The sequence below is a fragment of the Mauremys mutica genome, chromosome 2, assembly GCF_020497125.1.
Source record: "Mauremys mutica isolate MM-2020 ecotype Southern chromosome 2, ASM2049712v1, whole genome shotgun sequence".
Lineage (NCBI taxonomy): Eukaryota > Metazoa > Chordata > Testudines > Geoemydidae > Mauremys > Mauremys mutica.
In genome coordinates, this window is record NC_059073.1 from 108,141,452 (window position 1) to 108,159,838 (window position 18,387).

At 46.7% G+C, this 18,387-nt stretch overlaps 2 protein-coding genes across 5 annotated transcripts in view; one reads left to right on the forward strand and one right to left on the reverse strand.

Moving 5' to 3' along the window:
- ARMH2 (armadillo like helical domain containing 2) overlaps nt 1-16,728 on the forward strand; it is a 29,828-nt gene extending 13,100 nt beyond the window's left edge. The window contains exon 3 of the mRNA XM_045007101.1: nt 16,516-16,728. Coding sequence (XP_044863036.1) covers nt 16,516-16,563 — 48 coding nt within the window. The 3' untranslated portion in view covers nt 16,564-16,728. The remainder of the gene's footprint in view (nt 1-16,515) is intronic.
- GMNN (geminin DNA replication inhibitor) lies at nt 1,796-11,801 on the reverse strand. 4 transcript variants are annotated; one of them, XM_045007096.1, is made up of 8 exons: nt 11,601-11,801; nt 10,162-10,248; nt 9,253-9,321; nt 6,372-6,464; nt 5,589-5,727; nt 4,671-4,753; nt 4,484-4,594; nt 1,796-2,360 (listed from the first exon to the last, which is right to left on the reverse strand). In XM_045007096.1, exons 1-8 carry the CDS (start codon nt 11,661-11,663, stop codon nt 2,166-2,168), a joined length of 840 nt encoding a protein of 279 aa, XP_044863031.1. In that variant the 5' UTR covers nt 11,664-11,801; the 3' UTR covers nt 1,796-2,165. The 4 variants fall into 4 exon arrangements, with proteins under 4 accessions (XP_044863031.1, XP_044863030.1, XP_044863032.1 ...); XM_045007095.1 differs by having other exon boundaries at nt 1,811-2,360; nt 6,372-6,467; nt 11,601-11,795; XM_045007097.1 differs by lacking the exons at nt 10,162-10,248; nt 11,601-11,801 and adding an exon at nt 9,763-9,846 and having other exon boundaries at nt 1,823-2,360; nt 6,372-6,467.
- Nucleotides 16,729-18,387: the final 1,659 nt, after the last annotated feature.

The window sequence follows — 18,387 nt, forward strand, 5'->3', positions numbered from 1 at the left end:
ACACATACAGTAACTCCTCACTTAAAGTCATCCCGGTTAACATTGTTATGTTGATCAATGAGAGAACATGCTCCTTTAAAGTTGCACAATGCTCCCTTATAACCTTGTTTGGCAGCCGCCTGCTTTGTCCACTGCTTGCAGGAAGAGCAGCCCATTGGAACTAGCTGGTGGGGGCTTGGAACCAGGGTGGACTGGCAGTCCCACATCAGCTCCCCACTCCCCTGTGCAGCAGACAGCCAGCAGACTATCAATTGCCAAGCAGTTTAGGTGTCCCTCCCCCCACTGCCAAGGGCTACTCCTGCCCTCTGCCTTGGGACTGCTCCTGGGAGCCGCCTGCTTTGCTGTGCAAGGAGGTACTAATGTCAGGGTGTCCTCCTACATCTCTACAGCACAGGGGGGACTTGACAGAGGGAGCTTGCTAGCAGCAACTGCTGTCTCACCTGCTGATCTACTTAAAAAGGCAAGGTATTTAGAGTGGGGTCAGTGTACTTAAGGGGCAATGCACATAACACACAGCATGTCTCTGCCATGCTGTCTCCCCTCCCTTCATTTGTACTGCCTTGTAAAGTGTTAGGCTACATTAACAAGTGTTAACCCTTGAGGGCTCAAGCCCAGTACTAGATGATTTATCAGTAAGGCATTACCTGAGAAATATACCACCCTCTTATTTCACCACCTCAATCAAGCTTCACAATCATTGCTGTGTGTAGGTTGAGAACCACTGCACAAGAGTTAATTTTTAGGTAAAATGCAAGCCTTATTTTATCTGATTTAGTTTATTACATATGGGCTATTGGCAAATATTCTAACAAAAGTCAATTACATTTCAGAGTGGTCCCTTGTAAGTAGAATTTACACACTTATTCTTGTTAAGCATTTATATTGCAGTAGTATCCAAGACTACTAATGGGTTGGACTCTACTGCACTAAGGGTTGTACAGACAAGTTAGTGCGCTGGGGTAGGGACTAATGAAGTTTGACTCAACATAATACAATTATGAGGGTTTTTTTTTTTTGCTTTCAGCACTGACTGCAGCCATTTCCCCGCTTTTAGAAAGGCCAGTACCCCTCAACATTTGTTTTGAAAAACTCATTAGGTAAATAGTTTTCCTCTTCCTGGAGCAGAAGAGTGAACACTATGAACTACTTTTAACACTGGAGAGAAGTGTGTACACAAGCTGTACCTGGATTCAAGGAGTATCTACTAGGATAAGATGCAGGAAGTGATTACAGGTGTCTGGTATCAACAGTTCCCATTGGATATTTATCCTATCTTCCTTTCTCCACAGAAATCACTTGTAGATTTCCTCTTGATGCAGCTTAGTCTTTACCAGAAACAGCAGGTGACAATGGAGTTAATTAATCCATCCATAACACCATCCATGCAAGATATTCCCCAAATAGCTATTTTGTTGGGAGTTCACTACATGCCAGAACTGCAACTCTAGCTTATACAACTTGCAACACGAAAGACAGTGGGGAAAATCCTATGTGAGTGTAGCATGATGCTGCCACGCCCTTCTACAGACAGAACTGCCATAACTAGATCCTATATCTTAATAGCCCAGCTGTAGATTTTATTTTACAATTCACCCAGAAAGGCTTGCCTAGAGAATTGTTAATCTTTAATTCTAGTTTGAGACAAAAGAACTTCTAAAACCAGTTATACAATACTCAAATTTGTATTACTTAATTAATGCCTCATGGAACTGCTCAGTGTATCACTTTATCAAGTGCTTATGCTGTATGTTTGTTTGCTCAGTGACTGCCAGACTGCTACATCTCCCAGAGTATGAGACTTTAACAATCTGTCCCCATGCACCACATTGTAAGAGGCAGAGTGTTTTGGTAGAGTTTAGTTTATTTATCAAGTACACATTCTCATGTCAAAGCAACAGATACTATTTACACAAGTTAGAAATACATAGTATTTCCATTTTATAGAAGTGACCAAATTCAGTCTGTAATACCTTGTTTAGGTAGTATACAGCTATTTCCATTGCTACATATTACCAGTTAAAACCCACTGTGAACTTTTAAAGCTTCCACAAGACTTGTAACTTTTATCTGAGGTAAACTTTGGCAGTATATTCTTCCAACAGTCATTTAGCAATTAAAATAGGAAGCCATATGCACACTGGCCACTCAAGTTTGCCAAGCCGTTTTCACAGACTTCTAGCTTTCTTTGCAGATGAATCTGTGGCATTCTCCCTAGAATCACATGAAACCTGTGAAGGCAACTCTTCAGAATCACCATCTACATCACCTTCAGAATCACTCTCTTCATCCTCCTGCTCAAATTCCTCCAAGTCTAGATTTTTCAGTGACTCAAGGCCATCAGGTACCTGCCCAGTAAGTCTCTAAAAGATACAGGAGAGAACTCTTAAGGATGTGTTAAGTTGTGTTTTTATAACGATGCACTTATTTCCATAGAAGATATTGATACTAAGTTTAGCGTGCCGAGTCTAAATGCATTCAGTTTTACTGGTCACATATTAGCTAAGCCATCAAGTGATAAGGTTATGCATCTGAGTGACAAAAACCCTGCCTACTAAAAAGCAGAAGCTCTCACCCCAAAAATGCAGTCTACAATCGCAAGTTGCATCTGGCTTGCTGATAATTAAGGTCTTCCACATTTTCCAGGCAGCTGAGGCAAAGTATTTTAACCAAGAGATGAACTTTTTGATAAGGGACTGTGAGATTAAGTTTATTACTATACCACCTTAATATTGTTTCCTTAGTTCCACACAATATATTGCTGTGACAAAGTAAAGTCTATGATGTGAGCCTTACAGGTAGTTTAACAAGCTGCCATGGCAGAAGCAAAAAGCTCAGTACTGACCTGTTGGTTCTTGGTCCTAGAGGAGCAGATTGCACAGTTTTGAAGATTTAGGTAACCCAGAACAATTTGTCTAAGTTATTTCTCTTTATCAGACATAACAGCAAGCTTTAGAGCATTCAAGAGTCAGCTAACATCTGAATTTGGGCTCCATTTAGACAAACTTAAGTACTGCATTATGAACAGCAACCTTCACTATTCATATCAGTTCAGAGCAAAGCTTTTCTTCACCCCTCTTACAGTAGTTTTGGGGGTGGTCTTATAATCCTATAGGACAGTAAATGTGGAAGGAATAAATCTCTGTACAAGAAATGTTATAACAAGAGTTGAATTATCCAACTGGAAAAGCACCACTGTGCTTACACTTCAGTCTCAGGGCTTGTCTATACACAAATTAGACTAGTTTAGTCAAAAAATCAGTTCAAAACCCTGTGCGAGCACCTATCTTGCTTTAAACTTGGCTTATCAGTTTAGCTTGTGCCTGTAAGCTTACAAGTACAAGCTATACGGATATACAAATGTCCACATTGGGTCCCCACTGGTAAGACCTCTTTAGTTATCAGTGCAAATGTTTAGACCAGGCCTCTGAAAGAATTAATCAAGATTCCTAGGTTGAAGTCCTCAATCTTACTCAGCACAAATACCTCTTCTAGGGGTACTTCCAACTTCAGAGTCCCCATCACAGAGTCACTAGATAACTCATCTTTCACCCAAATTCATATTGGAAGCACTCCAACCAAGAGTCTGAAGATGCTTCAGTCACCCACAGTTTATCTTCCAAGAGCCACAGCACCTGGCGGAACAATTACTGTTACTCCCTGACCAGAAGGACAGGGCCAGATTGTGTGTTGAAAGTGGACCCAACCCTGGGCCCTGATATGCTTCTAATCCCCTCTAGGTCTGGGGGGAGTCTGTGCACAGATTCTGGCTAAGGCACACTGGCACAGACTTGTCTGAGAGCCCCTTCTTGGGCTGTGGGTCTGGGGAGTCCAACTACCTTAGTCCATAAAACCAGTGTCTCAAGCCTTCTGAGCCCCGTTGCTTAAACATGCTCCCCTAGAGTTCTACTTTGTTGTAAGTAATTCTGGCTCCTAGTTTAATCCCTTTGGTGACAAAGTGGCAGAAGGCAAGGAACAAGATTTTCAGAAGAATTTAACCAGTCACTTTAGCATTTAGAAAAAATGCCCTAAAGATCTCTGAAAGGCAAGAAATCTTGAGACCCCCAGGCTGATCTTATCGTGTGTGAGGTCTTGTCCGCCTTTTAGGACGAGTCTCTTCCTGCCTTCTCTTCATCCCATTCTGCCTACATGTGGTGGTGGATACCACCCTTCAATGCAGTGTCTTACTTCAAGTCTCTGTCCAGGCTGAGAAACTTCATTTCCTTCATTACAATCAGAAGGGTTGGACAAGCTTGATAAGACAAAGTTGATTTCCCTAGATTGCTTACACTGTGATTGCTTCTAAGTCACTCACTCAGCTAGGTGCCCAGCACTTGCAGCATAGTAAAATGACTATGATCAGGTACTTTTTCTATACAGAATACAAAAAATGTACTCAAAACAGAAGTCATGATTTGATACAGATCCCACTGTCACTTACATCACAGGTAACACTATGGATTGAAAACAAGTCATGTGAGTTTACCTCAATCATGTTTGTCATGTACTGCACATGTTCTGCAAGTAATACCAGTTCATCATTTTCTTCTTTTAGACGGGCAATTTCACCATCTTTCTGTTCAATTTCTTTGTGCAGCTAGAAAAAAATATGACATTTTATATAGGGACTAGCCAAGAGAAAAAGTGAAAAGGTATTTAACCTGATTAACTACCTTTTCATTTTCCTGAAGCACTTCATATAGTGCCTTCCTCCTCTCTTCAGCCACTTCCTTCCAGTACCGAGAGGGAGGATTTTCTGCAGGAAGAGTTTAATATAAAAAAATCACTTGTGCACCTCTTATGTAAACAAGTCTTGAATTCAAGATGATTAAAATAGAGTAAATTTAAATATAGGGTTCCATATGTTTTGAGTATTTGTCATTTCAATATTTTTCAACCCATTCTGACCTACTAAAAACCACCAAAGTGGTTAACAAATGAGCTTTTAGTAACTTGAGACATTTGATTTGGCAGCTTGGTCAAATCCAGGGTTATACTATACTAATTTGCTTTTGACATAAGGGCATTTTCTGAAGCCGCTTCAATAAGTGTCACAACATGCACTGCAGAATGGTCCCAACTGCAAGACACATTGATCACTTCTGTAATGAGTAACAGCAGAATAGGCTCACTAGAAGTAGCAAAGGCTGACAACTTCCAAGCCACCAATCATATAGCTTGAACCCACATATTCTCTCATCTATTTTAGAACAGTATTTAAAAAAAACCAAGTCAGACTACCTGCTTAATTTGGTTGGCAAGTGGTAATATGGCCTGAATTGTGACAGCATGCTAAACTAAAGTACAATTCCCAAAGTTGAAATGCTCTTGAGTCTCACATACTGCTGGCCAACTCACCTTAAGTGACAGTGTAAAACTTTAAAACTCTGCATAGATCTGTGTGAATGATGCTTAAGAGGATGTGATCATTAAAATAATTAAGTGTTGCTACCTAATGTTGGCAAGTGCCAATTTAACAATTCTAAGCCCATTACTTGCTTTTGGTAGCATACCAAAATTTAGTATTGAGAAATACACATGAAATTCCCAGCAATGGCATATTGTTTGAAGTGTAAAACAAGAAAACATACTTTTTACCATGAGATCAACAGCTTGAGTGACTCCTTTTAGATTTTCATTTTTCTGTTCTGGATCCACCACCTCAGCTTTGCAGGTCTTTGCAATTAGCTGATCACTCCAAAGTTTCCTTTTGATTGAACATTTAGCAGGCTGTAATACAATAAGTTTGGTTTTCTGAGATGCTATTTCTTCTTGACATTTTACATGTCTTCATACACTTGCAAACTCATCTAAACTATACTAACGGCAACAGATGGAGTTTCTCCTTAACATCTGTACCTATAAGCAATAGGCAATCTGTATTTCAAGTGTGGCACAACTTCTTGCAAACAAGCTTAACTCACAAAACATTTTCTCAGCCCTTGGACAGCTTTCTTGCACTAGCAGTATAGGTCTGATGACCAAGAATTTCTTTTCAAGTGCTTTCAAAGTATTTGAAATATTTATGCTAGATTTACAATACAACAAAGTTAAATGATGTAATTACTATACAGTTTAAGGTACTCGTTACAGTTAATGGGTATCATATGCAATTTATGTGCATACGGCTTCCTATTTTAATTGCTAAATGACTGTTAGAAGAATATACTGCCAAAGTTTAACTTTTTACTGGTGACCCCTTTCACATAGTAAGCCTCTGAGTGCAACCCTCCTTATAAATTAAAAGGATGAGGTGTTTGGGGTGGAGACTTACTGCTCACAATCCCCCCCATGTAAGTCTCATGACCCCCTGACGGGTCCCAACCCCCAGTTTGAGAACCCCTGTTGTAGGGTTATTACATCTTAATACTTACTTCATTTACCCTGCCAACAAGGCAACCTGCTGCTGAAGGCTGAATCATTTTAAGAGTCCGTCTTGGGGCTGAGTTTGCATTGTCTGTGAAGTACTTCTTGAAAAGAGAAAGTTTTAATACAAATCAGTTAAACTCCTGGATGGAGAAGGGTAATTTATGAAGTTTCGCATGCCACATTAAGGTAATGGATTAAACTTTCAATCCACTTGCCTTTCCTACAGACAGGATTAACAAGTTTTGTTTTAATCTAGTTTAGGGTTTACTACACTACAATTACAATATAGCTTGTAGCAAAGCTGGATCTTAACTGTTTTATAAAATGCTGAAAACCTCCATAAGCCTTACCTTGGTTAAGATGCTCAGTCTCATTTATACTACAAAGTGGAACTATTTTAAACAGGTCAGATAGCAGCTATGTTCTGGATTCCCAATTCAGTTATTATAGTGCAAGTGTTCTGTTTAATCTCACAAATTATACTAGCCATTCACTACAGATGAATGCTTCTGTGCTTTGACAACTATTTTGAAGTGAGTGTGATTTTTTTTGGTTCAAGGTGATTTCACCAGTTTAAACTGGAAAACATGCACAGGTAATTATGTACAGTTCATTTTTTACTATCTATAGGTAAATGGTTCTTCAAGGGTTGTATGCATTTAACAGAAGTTCTGTTTCAACCATTCATCAAGAGGTGTTTAGAATTTCCTTGCTTGGGGCATAACACGCTGATCCCGGAAAGCTATTGTTTTGTTATTTATCACCTTTCCTTGTCCTATGTCAATACCTATTTCCTGCATTAAAGCTTTTAAAACTATTAGTTACACTGCCACCATGGGACAGTAAACAATGGTAGACAATCAAACAGGGATAGCAAGAACACAGTACCATACAAGCGTGAGAAAGTTACTGATTCACACTGTACTTCACATGACAAGAGTTCACCTTTCCCACGGTAAAATTTCTGCCACCAATTATCTTGGTGTTGAACTAGAGGACAAATGCCAACTACTGTGGGAACCAGCATTACAGATACTATTTGCAGCTACTGAAGACTGATTGGTCAATGTTCCCCTGGCAAAATGCAGTTTAATACTATGCCAGGTGCTTAAGTTAACTCATTGTTCTTCATATTTGAGATAACCAGTGAAGCATCCAAAAAAGTGAGTCAGCCAGACTCTAAAATAATGGCCATATGTTCACTAAGATAAGCTCAAGAATAAATGTTTAGTCATGGACATGCCTGATCATTTTCACTAAAACTGACTTAAGGGTACAGAATTAGTCTTCACATCCTACAACACTGAGCAATTTTAAAGTTCCTATAAGTTTCTTTGGGAGGGACAGGGATGACAAGAATACAGCTCTTGCAGTATGCAGAATGAGGAACATATGATTAAGTGCTACTCAACATAATACCCACATTACTGCTAGGTGACTTTTACCCCCATGACTGTCATCAAGGAATTCACCCAGCACACCAAAGTCAAGACTGCTACAGGCTCTTAGGGAAGTCTGATACTTGTTCTGAACTGTCCAGAATTTGGATACTCCCCCAGATTACACTCATCTTGTATTGGGTACATCACTGCTCTACTCTTCTATTTGTTTTAGATTTGGATTTAAGACTGACTACATACTAGGCAAATCTGAAAAAAGGATTAAAGCAACGTTACTAGGGTACTAACTGCACAGCATATTACATTCCCTACTAAAGCCAAACACGATGTGGAGACAGCCCTTTCCTCTGGGCTGGACATTGACCTTGGCAGGTCATCTCTTGAAATCCCCACTCAGTTTAAAGGTCATAAAAATAACCCAATAACTTCCTATCTTAGGCACCCCATTTTGAGTTTTACATGCTCTAGAGTTTCCAATGTGGGGAATTTTTTGAAGATTAGTATTATGGCGGTTCTACTTACAAGTCAGACATTTAATAACTTGGTCCCCCTTGTGCATTTAGCAACAATTTTAAATGCACAGCATATTTGAATTAGCTATGATATACACCAAAAAAAATACCTGAAGACTAAAGCAACGGTCAAGTGCCCGACTTCTTGTGTTAAGTCTTAGTCTAATGATTTTTTTCCAAGCATGAAAATAAGAGCATTACTTCAGAAAACTGCAAAATAGATTTTTTTTTTATAAGGCTCTTAGTTTAGGGGGACCAAACCTAACTTAAAATGAGTTAATTTCCTAAAGTAAGTAGTCTCATATGGAACTGATTCGAAAGCCCTCTAACTCTTGTGGTTTATTTTCTTTGCTGTTTAAGAAACATGCCAATAGGGGAAGCCAGCTACAGGGCTGGGAACTGCAGACTTGAAAGAGTTCTCTAATTGTCAGTTATACTATTTTATGTATTATTGTATGATAAAAACCTGTAAAACTAGTATAATTAGCTTTATATTGACTGGGTGGCTCAGGGAACTGGTAACAAGATACAAAGCCAGTGGGTCACCAATTCAAGTGCAAGCCAGGTTATTAGCATTTGAAATTTGCCATATACAAACATGTGCCTGCAACTAAACACACATACTTAAAAGATCATTGAAGCACTGGGAGAAAACTCAGTGCATGCTAAGCTGTTTGTAATTCTTTATCCTGAGGGGGGCATATTTTCAATGTCTTTGTAAATTATGTACCTGTTCTGCAAAAAAAACAGAAGGACTGAGTCTCCAGAGCATCAGTCTGAGATCTTTCATGATAAGAAAGGCACATGATCTTTTTTTAGTTAGCATTATAAAATGGTGTGGCTATAGAGAGCTGAGCTACATCAGGAGTGATTACAGGTGCCAGTGTAAAGTCTGTCATTACAATCTGATCTATTTATTTTTACCTTCATATACCACTTTAAAGACTTGAATAATGCTAAGTCAGGTTACAAACCTTTATCGTTCCTGAGGCTTTTCCTGCATCCAATTTCTGCTTCATACTGAAATTCATCTGACTACAAAGCTGTGTTTTATACCAATAGAGACAGAGACACAACAGCAAATTAGTCACAGCAGAAAGCACAAGTTCAGTTTGCCCAGTGGCATGCACGTCTGTCAGCTCCCACCGTCCACAAGGGCGGTGAGCCCCAGCGCAGCCTCATGAGCCCGTCACTGCCATCAGGCTCCTGTAATGGGTTCACCCCACGGAGGGGCTCCTCGGGGCAGGCGCATGAACCCAACCCCCCACCCCCGCGTGTGAGGGGGCCGCGGTGGCTGCTGTGCGGGGACGGCAGCCCCCAAGCGCTCCGAGTCCGCTGCTCGTCTCCAAAACCAGGCCGGGGGCTGCAGGGCGGGAGCCAGACAAGAGCCCTTGGACATGCGGCGCCCCCGCCCAGGATCCGCAAGCCGCCAGGCGCGAGCAGCGGAAAGCCCCGTAGGGCACCTCCGCGGGACCGCGCCCCACCTGCCGGCCGGCCGCCCCCCGTGGCAGGGTTACTGCCCCGGCCAGGCCCCCGGGGGAGCGGCTGACGTGCCCCTTGGCCTCCTGCCCCGGCTTCGCCTCCCCCCCCTCCCGTCCCAGCGCGCGCAAACCCCCAACCGCCAGGCGAGCCCCGCCGCAGGGCGCAAGCCCGCGCCAACCGCCAACCCCGCGAGACCGCACCTGGCGAGAGAAACCCGCCAAAACCCGAACACTCACAGCCAGTCCCGCAGCCGAGCGCGAGCCTCTCCACCCCGAATCGCGCGAGACCGCCCGGAAGACGCTGAGCCTCCCCCCGCCCTCGCATTCCTCTCCCCTCCCCCCGCCACCGCGGAACCCTGCGCCGCCACCGCCCAGCAGGGGACGCAGAGCCCCTAGACTCACCCGACTCCTCTCACGCACGTGCCTCACCCGTCCTGCCGCGCGCTGCCAGGAAGCACAACAGAGCGGTCCAGAGTTCCGCGCGCGGGCCTATAAATAGCCACCGGTTCAGGTCACGTGCCCTCTCGTGACCCGCTTTCCTCCCGTGAAGCCCCGCGCGGCGCAGGGGGTGGGGCCAGTGAAACCGTATGTCCGCCCATCGCCTCCCCACCCGCCAATCCCAAACCGTATCCTGTTCCTCCTTCCCCGCCTATCCCGGCTCAGTCAGTGCTAGGCCCCGCCCACGGGAGGAGAAGGAGGGGGCGGGGCGCTATTGGGGGGCGGGGCAGTGGGCGGGAGAAGGGAACATCCTGGTCCTGTCCCTTTTCTGAGGCCCCGCCCCCTCTCACTCCATCCCCCTCCCGCTCCCCACCCTTACTCCCTCGCTCGTTTGCAGGGAGCTGGCTGAGGGGGCTGGGTTGGGGGCAGGGGAGAAAGTAACTTAAATCGCATACGCGTAGGCACGGCTGCCAGGCCTTTGGCGGCGGCGGGGGGGGGCCTAGCTGCAGGCCCCCAGAAGGGGTAGGGCCCATGGCACTGAGACAATTTTTAGGGTGGGGGTCCTGAGTTAGGCCCCCCCCTTGCCCCTGCCTGCGCCCCTCACCACCCCAAGCTGGGGCGGCCAGGAGTGCCGCCAGCTTTTTTTGCCACCCTAGGCGGCGGAAGTTCCCATCCCCAAAATGCTGCCCCCGACAGAGGCAGCAGAAGGTCCGGCTGCCGCGGTTACCGCCCCCCAAATGTTAGCACCCTAGGCGACCACCTAGGTTGCCTAATGGGTTGCACCAGCCCTGGGGACAGCTCCGGAGCCTCCCTGCCGGTGGCCAAGACCCCGGGTGGCAACAGATCCCTGGGTGGCAGCGGGGGCCAGGGTAGGTCGGGGCGAATGGGGCTTCTTCTCCAAGGAGCGGGTATTACAGTATTGCCAGATTCAGGTGATCAACAACCATAAACCAGCCCTCCTCCCAGCCCCCCGCCACCACAATCAGAGCTTGTTAGTTTTATCTGTCCTTTGACTTTTGCACTCCCATATCCCATTGTGTGTATTTATTTCTCTTTTTTATATAGGAATTAGATATAGTGCTCCTGTCAGCTAATTTTTAAATGTTATTAGCTGCAAAAAACAAAACAAAAAAAAAAACAGCTAACATTTCCAGGTGCCTAAGTAGCCCCTGGCTGGAATAACAGTTAAAGTTGCCCCCCACCAAAATCTCTCTGTATGTGTGTGTGAGAGAGAGAGAGAATTTGTGTTACCCACTCTCCCAAATGTGTTCAGTACGGTCATTCTGATCACCTGTGGCTAGGGCTCTCAACTCCCTCTGCTCGTGTCATACCCAGCAATGACTCCTGTCCTCCCAATCCATTCTCCCCTCTCATTAGTTCCATCCATGTACAGGCTGATTAACCTTTTGTGGGCTCGGAGTCGGCGCCAAACATATTTGCGGGCCCCCATGGGTGCAATGGGCCATACTGGTGGTGTCGGTTTCCAGAGCGAGAGTCCAGCAGTGGGCAGTGGGGCATGGTGCCCTGCTCTGCCCAGCAAAGTACAAGAGCAATGTTTTCAAATTGGCAGCCACAAGTTGCACACCTTTGGGGGCAGGCCCACACTATGTGCCATGATGCCCCCTTGCCCAGCCCCCCAGTCCTCTATGCCCAGCGCTCCCCTGCCCAGAGACTCCACCACCACAACTGCACAGCGCCCTGCACACCACCACCCCCTGCCCAGCACGCCCACAGGGCCCCAGACAAAACCTCCACTGCCCAGCACCCCTTATGCCCCCAGCATCACAACTGCACAATGCCTCACAAAGACCCGCCCACTACCCAGCGCCCTAGCTCACAAAGACCTCTCCCAGCACCCCCCGCCAGCAACCCCCCACACAGAGGCTTCACTGCCCAGCACTCCAAAACAAACAAACCTCCCCTACCCTTCACTGCCCAGCACCCCCCCAAAACCACCCAGAGACCCACTCCCCCACGCCCTGCCTCACACGCCACACTCACTGGTCCCACTGGGAGGTGACTGTGTCTGCCAGACCAAGCCGGCAAAGTGTCCTGGGTGGGTTGGGCAGTGCTCCAGCCCATTGGGAGCAGCAGCATGACCAGCCAGGAGTCCCACTTGCCTGGCGGGGTGGAGGGCATGCTGCCCCCCAGGTCCCCACCCCACTGTCTGAGAGACCAGCCCGGCCTCTGCAGTGGTACCAGGCAGCTTGGCCCAGGGAGGCGGGTGAGGCCCCACAGGTGGCAGGCAGTAGCTGGAGCTGTGCTGAGGAGTGGGGCAGACCCCTAGGATGCAACCCCTGAGAGCCTGTCCAGCCCAGCCACACCCATAGGCCCCACAGCCAGCAGTCCTGCCCAGCCCGCATGGTGGAGCTCGGCTGCTGGGCACACAGCAAGTCCAGGAGCTAGACTCACCCAGGCGAGGGGCCAGACCTGGCCATGTGGATGGGTTAGACAGGTACGTAATGGGCCCCTTCCCAGTGTGGACCTGGCAACGTAAACCCAGTACTGCCCACCTAATTACCCATCAAAGCCCAGTTTAGTGCCCCTAGCCTCACCTGTACTCTTCCCGGGTTTGCGAGTCCCAGCGCGCCTCCAGCAGTGGCGGGCTGAAGTCCCAAGTCCCAGTGGGGCTGAAGCCCCGAGTCCCAGCATACCTCCCGCTTGCATTGGGAATCAAGGCTTGAACCCTGTGGGGGAGGCTTCAATCCTGGCATGCCTCCCACAGAGCTGAAGCCCTGATTCCAGGTGGGGCTGAAGCCCTGAATATAAGAACAGCTATACTGGGTAGGACCAAAGGTCCATCTAGCCCAATATCCTGTCTACCGACAGTGGCCAGTGCCAGGTGCCCCAGAGGGAATGAACAGAACAGGTAATCATCAAGTGATCCATCCCCTGTCACCCATTCCCAGCTTCTGGCATGAGTCCCAGGGCACCTCCGTCAGGGCTGAAGCTCCAAGTCCCAGCGCACTTTCTGCTTGCGCAGGGATTTGAGGCTTCAGTGCTGCCTAAGGCGTGCCAGGACTTAAGGCTTCAGGCCCATGGGGGGCTTCAGTCCTGGTGCGCCTCCTGTGGGGCTAAAGCCTCAATTCCAGGTGGGGCAGAAGCCCCAAGTCCTGGTGTGAGTCTTGGCGGGGCTAAACCCCCAAATCCTGGTGCGAGTCTCGGCGCGGCTGAAGCTATGAGTCCCAGTGCAAGTGGGAGGCATGCCGCAACTCATGGTTTCATCCCCACTGGAGGTGTGCTGGGTCTCATGGCTTCAGCCCTGCTGTGGGGGCATCAATCAGTCTCTGCGTGCCTCCCATGGGGCTGAAGCCACAAGTTCCAGCATGCCCCATGGTCCATTGAGAAGCCTCTGACGGTCCAGATGGACTGTAGGCTTCCTATTAACTACCCCTGGGCAGTGATGAGCTCCGAAAATCCTAGAAACGGTTCCCCACCTGGTACTCGGCGGCACTTCGGCGGTGGTGACGGGTTCTTCACTCGCTCTGGGTCTTCGGCGGCATTTCGTCAGCAGGACCTTCACCCGGAGCGAGTGAAGGACCCGCTGTCAAAGTGCCGCCGAAGACCCGGTAGGGAACCGCACAGTGAGTGCAAGCATCATGTACCTCTCTCCCCCCACCCCCCCATCCGACTCTAACCCACGTCCTGCTCCCAACTTCCCCCCTCAGGACCCACAAGCCATCAACCCCCCCCGCTCCTTGTCTCCTGACCACCCCCTCCCGAGACCCCCCACCCTAACTGCCCCCCAGGATCCCCCCCACTCATCTCGCCCCGCTCCCTGTCCCTTGACTGCCCTGACCCCATCCACCACCACCCCGACAGACCCCTGGAACTCCCATGCCTAATCAACCCCCCCACCCCGTTCCTCATCCCCTGACCACCCTCCCAGAACCTCTGCCCCATCCAACCCCCCCCCCGCATCCCCAGGACTCTCTGCCCCTTATCCAACCCCCCCCGGCCCCAGCCCCTTACCATGCTGCTTATCCCCGCCTCCCCCCTCTCCTGGAGCCTCAGCGCGACGCGTCCAGGAGCGGCCCTGGACAGCGCTGTAGTGGCGTGGCTCCAGCGGGGCCTGAGCTCCCGCTGGTCAGTCCGGAGCTCGCAGCCCCGCCCCCTTACCACGCGGCTCTGAGCAGGAGAAGCTCAGGCCCTGCCAGAGCCACGCCGCGGCAGTGCTGTCCAGAGCTTCTCCTGGACACAGCACGCTGAGGCTTCGGGAGAATGGGGAGACGGGGGTAAGTGGCATGGTAAGGGGCCAGGGCCAGGGGGGATGGATAAGGGGCAGGGATTCCCGGGGACAGGGAGTGGGCTCCATGCTTGCCATGCTATGGTGTCTGCTCGGGCAATCCAGGGAAAACGGTGCAAAATGATTGTCTGCTGTTGCTTTCACAGAGGGAGGGTTTACTGATGACATTTACCCATAACCTCCCGCAACAAATTTTTGGCTCCATCAGGCATTGGGAGCTCAACCCAGAATTCCAATCGGCAGCGGGGACTGAGGGAACCGTGGGATAGCTACCACAGTGCACCGCTCCGAAAGTCGACGCTTGCCATGGTACTATGGACGTGCACCGCCGAATTAATGTGCTTAGTGTGAACGCATGCACTCGACTTTATACAATCCGTTCCCAAAAATCGACTTCTGTAAAATCAGAGTAATTTCGTAATGTAGACATACTCTTGATTAGCACTTTGCTCAGACTGTAAATAGGCATTCATTGTGAAGTATACAATACTCAAGTTACATGTAACCAGACAGATAAATGAACATCTTTTGCCTGAAAGAAACCGGTTCCTCACATTTTTGGTGACCAGCCCCAAATCCCCAGATTTTAAAAACATAATTTTCAGCATATATACATAACTCCTTACATATAATTCATGCATGTGATTCACAATCACAATGATTATGAAGACAAGTGTGACACAGCCTTTACATAGAGACCTTATGTGGTACTCTTTGGTATCTTACATAGTATGTAGATACCAGATCCAAGGGATCCCTGTAATCCTTATGCACTCTTCTACCCTCTGCCAGTCGGCACCATGAGGTCCCTGGGTCACAGTAACCTTTCTCCCTTCTTCTAATTATTAATAAATTCCTCTTTCTTCTCCTTCTGAAGTATTGTCCTGTGTGTTGTCTTGTGTTAGACTTGTCTTATTTAGATTCATTAGAGTATGTCTACACTGGCAGAGTTACAGCGCTGGCACTTACAGCACTGCTCAGAGAGCGCTGAAGGAAAACCGCTGTCCTGTGTTCACGCTGTCAGCTGCCTGCACAATAGCATGTTCACACTTGCAGCACTGAGGCAGATTCCCATGAAGTGAGGGAATCAATCAATAGCCTGTTCTGCCACTCAGATTAGGCATGTGATGGTATGCGCATCATACAGACACGAACCTGCTTTCTGCAAACCTCCTGCTCTCAACAACTCACTTCAGTGATTCCCAAAATCAAACTCACTTACCCAGGGGCCTCCTCTCCTATTTGCGCTTCACCAAGATCTGACAGCTGTGTCTGGCTAGCCTCCTCTGGGGTAGAAAAGCACTCCTGGCTGCATGCATCTCTGACCTCTGCATCCCTCTCCCTTTCCACATCCTTATCCAAGATTTCCTCCTCCTGGCTCAGTTCACTCTCGACTGGCACATGAGCCACCGAAGTAGCCACAGTGGCCTTCGCAGTGGAGGTGGGGTCGCCACCAAGTATCGCATCCAGCTCTTTGTAGAACCAGCAGCTCCTGGGCGCAGCTCCTGGGTGGCAGTTTGCCTCCCATGCCTTGTGGTAGGTGTTCCACAGCTCCTTCACTTTGACCCTGCACTGCAGTGTGTCTCGGTCATGGCCCCTTTCTGTCATGCATCATAAAATCTGTCCATAGGTATAATTCCTATGGCTGGAGCTCAACTGGGACTGGACAGCCTCCTCTCCTTAAATGCTAAAGTTAAGTACATGTATAAGTCTTTGCAGGATTAGGGCCTTAGTTTGTATACTTCTTGTGGCAGGGAATGCGTGGTTATCTGTAATACACGTGTACTATATATATATAGCAGTATATAAATATTTTCTAACAATAATGCAAAATTGCAGTGTATGTGTTTTGTTTCAAACTCATCTTAGTTGATGATTGCAGTTACTTCTATAAAGCTGTGTTTGCATTTATAAAAAGAATTAAAGTGTCAGAGGAAATTTATCTCTGAAAAATGGCATAACTGCTTTTGGAAATGTTGGTAATTAGAATGGGCTGATATAGTGAAAGAAGGCTGTGATTTGATAAACTCAAGTTTTGTTTATTTATCCTTGTAATCTGTCCCTTACTTTAGGTATGCTATCCAGGTGGGGATAACAATGGAGCCACTCCTTCCATTTAACCAGTTGAAGAATTTTTGCTATTGTGCACCTTTATGCTTCAGTGTGAGTTTTCTTTCTCTTCAGTTTCTTCAGTTAGAATGATTTGTAAAGAATCCCTTCACCAGATCTTTTCCTTCTGTCAGAAGCTAACAGATAGGATTTAATTGTGGAGACCATTGTAATTGCACCAGAAATCACACTGAAAGGTTTTAGGTTGCATAATTATAATTTAGCACACTGAGCACAAAAGTTTAGTTTAAAAAAATAGATTTTGTGACCTTTTTTAGATTGATTTGAACAATTTTCAGTCTCAAAACTAGCTGTATTTCTCTTTCCAAGTTCAGTGTGCCATACTGGTTTCAGTGTGTTTGTTTCACAGAGAATGAAAATCTGAATGTCATGAATAGCTATGAACATTTGCCCTTCTGTAGAGTCTGAATAAATACACAGAGGTTTCCCATTGAGCTCATCCAGTTTGTTTGATTGTGTAGTACCAGAGAGAATGCATTTATTTTTTAGGGTTTTTTATAATGTGTGGCAAATGATAAATGTTCTAATCTATTTTACAGGACATGACAATAGAAGCAGTTAGTTAGGGGTCTGGCTGGATCAGGGGATTTTTAATACATGATTTATATTAATTTCTAGGGCTCCCATGTTGCAACTATCTCTGTGTGGGCAGACCCCTGCACCTGTGTGAAATTTCATGGGTCTTTCTATGTGGAGCTCATTGCAGAGTTGAGACCCAGATCTCTGTATCTAATTAGCCCGGGTAGGTTGTGACCAAGTCATTTCCATCTGACAGCTTTTTGTGGCCTATATATCAGAGGTTCCCACACTGTGGTCTGGGCAGCACTCACTTGTGGTCCATAGAGAACTGCCTGGCCAGATGGTGCTAAGGATCCTCCTTATTTCCAGCTGCTGAATCAAATATAGATAAAAATATCTTAAATATTTTCCTAATATTATTTTTTCATGTAAGCAGTTGCTGTAAAACTCCCAGTGTAGTTATGGGAGAGTGAATTGGAGGGTAGGATGGTTGAAGAGCCTAGATCTTGTCACTGTGCAGCACCACTAAGAGACATAGCCCTGTCATGCCCTTCCTACCTCAGCCACGTCCATACGCCAAAGCTTGTGGGGCAGACCTCAGCGGGGAGAAAAGGGGTGCCGTAAGATTGTCTTCTCCAATCTCTGGACTGCACCAGTGGAATTTTCCCACAGCAGGAGGAACCAGGGTTTTTAGAGCCCCTTCATGATGCTCTGGCCCTTCTACCCAACATAAAGGGGCCAGAATGGGGGTGAGAATCTTGCCCTATCTATCTAGTAAGATGTGTTCCATGTTATAAAAAATGTTTGCGAAACCTTGGCCTATGTTAAAGGAGTTGGTAGTCTCAGTTCATTTTCTAGTGGGCAGGTGTTCACACAGATCTGGCTTTAGATATAGAATTTGTTGGTTCTTCCCTACACTCCCCAGAAAGATCAAAAGAAAAAAGTTTGAGAACTTGGAGTAAGCAGGTGTAATTCCTAATAAAGACAATAGCAATTCTGAACTTTTACTCCAGGGCTGAATTTATTCCTTAAGATGTGACTGCAGCTGGGTAGGCATATCCGTACCAGCTTTAATCTAGTTAATGTGGTTGAAAATACAGTGAAGACATGGTGGCACAAGCTTTGAGTCCAAGTTCACCCAAAACCCTGGGTATGTACTTATGTTCTTAGCCTGCGCTGGGATCTGTGCTGCACATCTTCACAGCTACTTTTAGCCATGCTAGTGTGGATAACACTAGTGTTGATATGTTTACCCGAGATGCAATTGCACCTTTAATTTCAGTGTAGACATTCCC

Coding starts and splice junctions, on each gene's coding strand:
- GMNN (XM_045007095.1), bottom strand. CDS start 11,663: ATGGCCCATTGCACCCATGGGGGCCCGCAAATATGTTTGGCGCCGACT. Junction 6,468..9,252: donor AAGCCTCAGGAACGATAAAG/GTTTGTAACCTG, acceptor TCTCTTTTCAAG/AAGTACTTCACAGACAATGC. Junction 5,728..6,371: donor TTGTTGGCAGGGTAAATGAA/GTAAGTATTAAG, acceptor ATTGTATTACAG/CCTGCTAAATGTTCAATCAA.